General features: G+C 61.3%; 1 protein-coding gene across 1 annotated transcript in view; it reads right to left on the bottom strand.

Annotated features, from left to right (window-relative positions):
- Nucleotides 1-1,929, bottom strand: part of LOC104285149 (myosin-7-like) — a gene marked incomplete at its 3' end in the record, with an annotated part of 12,312 nt that extends 10,383 nt beyond the window's left edge. The window contains 7 exon segments of the mRNA XM_009883555.1: nt 279-450; nt 553-670; nt 753-840; nt 950-1,023; nt 1,100-1,424; nt 1,554-1,724; nt 1,819-1,929. Of these exon segments, the coding sequence (XP_009881857.1) occupies nt 279-450; nt 553-670; nt 753-840; nt 950-1,023; nt 1,100-1,424; nt 1,554-1,724; nt 1,819-1,929 (1,059 nt within the window).
- Nucleotides 1,930-2,465: the final 536 nt, after the last annotated feature.

Here is a 2,465-nt window from a genome sequence, read left to right as displayed (position 1 = left end):
GTGGGACTGTGGGGTCCGCATGACCACATGGGTGGTGGGACCGTGGGGTCAACAGGACCTCATGGGTGGTGGGACCATGGGTCCATGTGACCTCGCGGTTGGTGGGACCGTGGGGTCCGTGTGACAGCAGGGATGGTGGGACCATGAGGTCATTATGACCTCGTGTGTGGTGGGACCGTGATATCCCCAAGCCCTCGTGGATGGTGGGACCGTGAGGGCAACGTGACCTCATAGATATTGGGACCACTGGCTCAACGTGACCTCATGGGTGGTGGAACCATGGGGTCAACAGGCCCTCATGGGTGGTGGAGACCACGCGGCCTCACCTTGGTGTGCCCGAACTTGTACTGGTTGTGGTCGATGTCCAGGGACCCCAGGAGCTTCTCGGCGCCTTTGCGGCTGTCGATGAACTGCCCCTCGGGGATGGCTGCGGGGTTCAGGATGCGGTACCTGGTGGCCAGAGAGGACGCTCAGCCCCGCCAGGGTTGTCCACCCCTCTGCCCCACCCTACCCTGCCCTGCCCCACCTGGCCCCACCCTCCGTCTCTCCTACCGCTGGCGGAAGTCCCCGTAGAGGATGCGGTTGGGGAAGCCTTTGCGGCAGATGCGGATGCCCTCCAGCACCCCGTTGCAGCGGAGCTGGTGCATCACCAGTGAGTTGTCCATCACACCTGGGGGGGGAGGGAGGTGGAGTGGGGCGGGGTCAGCCACCAGCCACACCCACCCCCATCCCTGACCCTGCCCTTTTCTCACCTGGCTCCTTCCGCTCGTTAGGGATGAGGCAGCGGACAAAGTGGGGGTGGGTGGTCTTGAGGTTGGCCATCAGCTTGTTGAGGTTCTCCTGGTGAGGAGGGAGAGAAGAGGTTGACCAATGGGCCAGTGGGGGAGGATCTGGGGGAGCCGTGGGGGAGGTTGTCCTCCCTCTGCCCCACAGCGGGTGGGTCCCTCACCCGGTGCAGGGCGGAGACAGTCTGGAAGGAGGAACCTTTCTTCTTGGCACCTTTGCCTTTCCCTCCATCACCGCCTGAGGGACAGAGGGGTGGGGTGAGGCAGGAAAGGAGGAGACCTCATTGTGCAACTGTCTTCCCCATTCCCCCAACCGTCCATCCACCCACCGGCATCAGCCCCGGCATAGTTGGAGAAGAGGTTGGCCAAAAGCTTGAGGGCCGACTTCTGGTAGAGCCCCACCACCGTCTCATTAAGGGGGTCCTTGTTCTTCTCCAGCCACCCGATGATGTTGTAGTCCACCGTGCCGGCGTAGTGCACCAGGGCGAAGTGCGCCTCCGGTTTCCCTTTGATGTTGCGCGGCTTCCCGAAGTTGGCCGACTTGCCCAGGTGGTTGTCGTAGAGTTTGGCCTTGAAGGTCATGTCCGTGGCCTTGGGGAACATGCACTCCTCCTCCAGGATGGACATGATCCCCATGGGCTGGGGAGGAGAAGACCTCGTTGGCCGCGGCCGCCGCCAACCGCCAGCCAACCGGCCACCCTTTGGGGCCCCGGGGAGTTTCTCCAGGAGCCCCCTGGGGCCCCCAGGAGGCCCCGTGAGAAGTAGTACCTTCTCGATGAGGTCGATGCAGGCCTGGAGGTCCATGCCGAAGTCGATGAACTCCCACTCGATGCCCTCCTTCTTGTACTCCTCCTGCTCCAGCACGAACATGTGGTGGTTGAAGAACTGCTGCAGCTTCTCGTTGGTGAAGTTGATGCAGAGCTGCTCGAAGCTGTTGAACTGGGAGAGGGTGGGGGGGGAGAGAGGGGACGTCAACGGAACGACCAACGGCGTCGAGGGGGGTCAACTGAACGTCCAATGGGGTCGGTGGAACGGTCAACGAGATCAGTGGGGGCAACTCATCAGCCAACGGGGTCAACGCGCTGCTCGATCTGATGAGGGTCAACAGAACATCCAGTGGGGTCGACGGAACCCCCAAAGGCATCAACGGGGTCAACCTGAGACCCAACGGGGTCAACCCAACGTCCAACGGGGTCAACCCAACGTCCAATGGGACCAATGGGGTCAACTGACCACCCAATGGGGTCAACGGAACCCCCAAAGGCATCGATGGGGTCAACCTGAGACCCAACGGGGTCCACCCAACGTCCAGTGGGGCCAAAGCAACATCCAATGGGATCAATGGTGTCAACTGACCACCCAATGGGGTCAAGACAATGACCAACGGGATGGACACTGTCAACGGGACATCCAATAGGGTCAACTGACTGCACGATGGCATCAACGGGGTCAAACTGAACGTCCAATGGGGTCAACGAAACGCGTCGATGAGATCGATGGGGTCAACTTAACCCCTGATGGGCTCCACAAGGTCAACCCGACACCCGATGGGATCAACCCAACGCCCAGTGAGGTCAACCCAATAGCTGATGAGGTCAACCCAACGCCTGATGACGTCAAGGGGGTCAACCCAACGCCCGATAGGGTCAACCCAATGCCTGATGAGGTCAAGGGGGTCAA

Source organism: Charadrius vociferus, unplaced genomic scaffold (assembly GCF_000708025.1).
Source record: "Charadrius vociferus isolate BGI_N301 unplaced genomic scaffold, ASM70802v2 scaffold364, whole genome shotgun sequence".
Taxonomy (NCBI): domain Eukaryota; kingdom Metazoa; phylum Chordata; class Aves; order Charadriiformes; family Charadriidae; genus Charadrius; species Charadrius vociferus.
The sequence above is the reverse complement of the archived record's forward strand: the minus strand, read 5'-3'. Positions and strand labels throughout refer to the sequence as shown.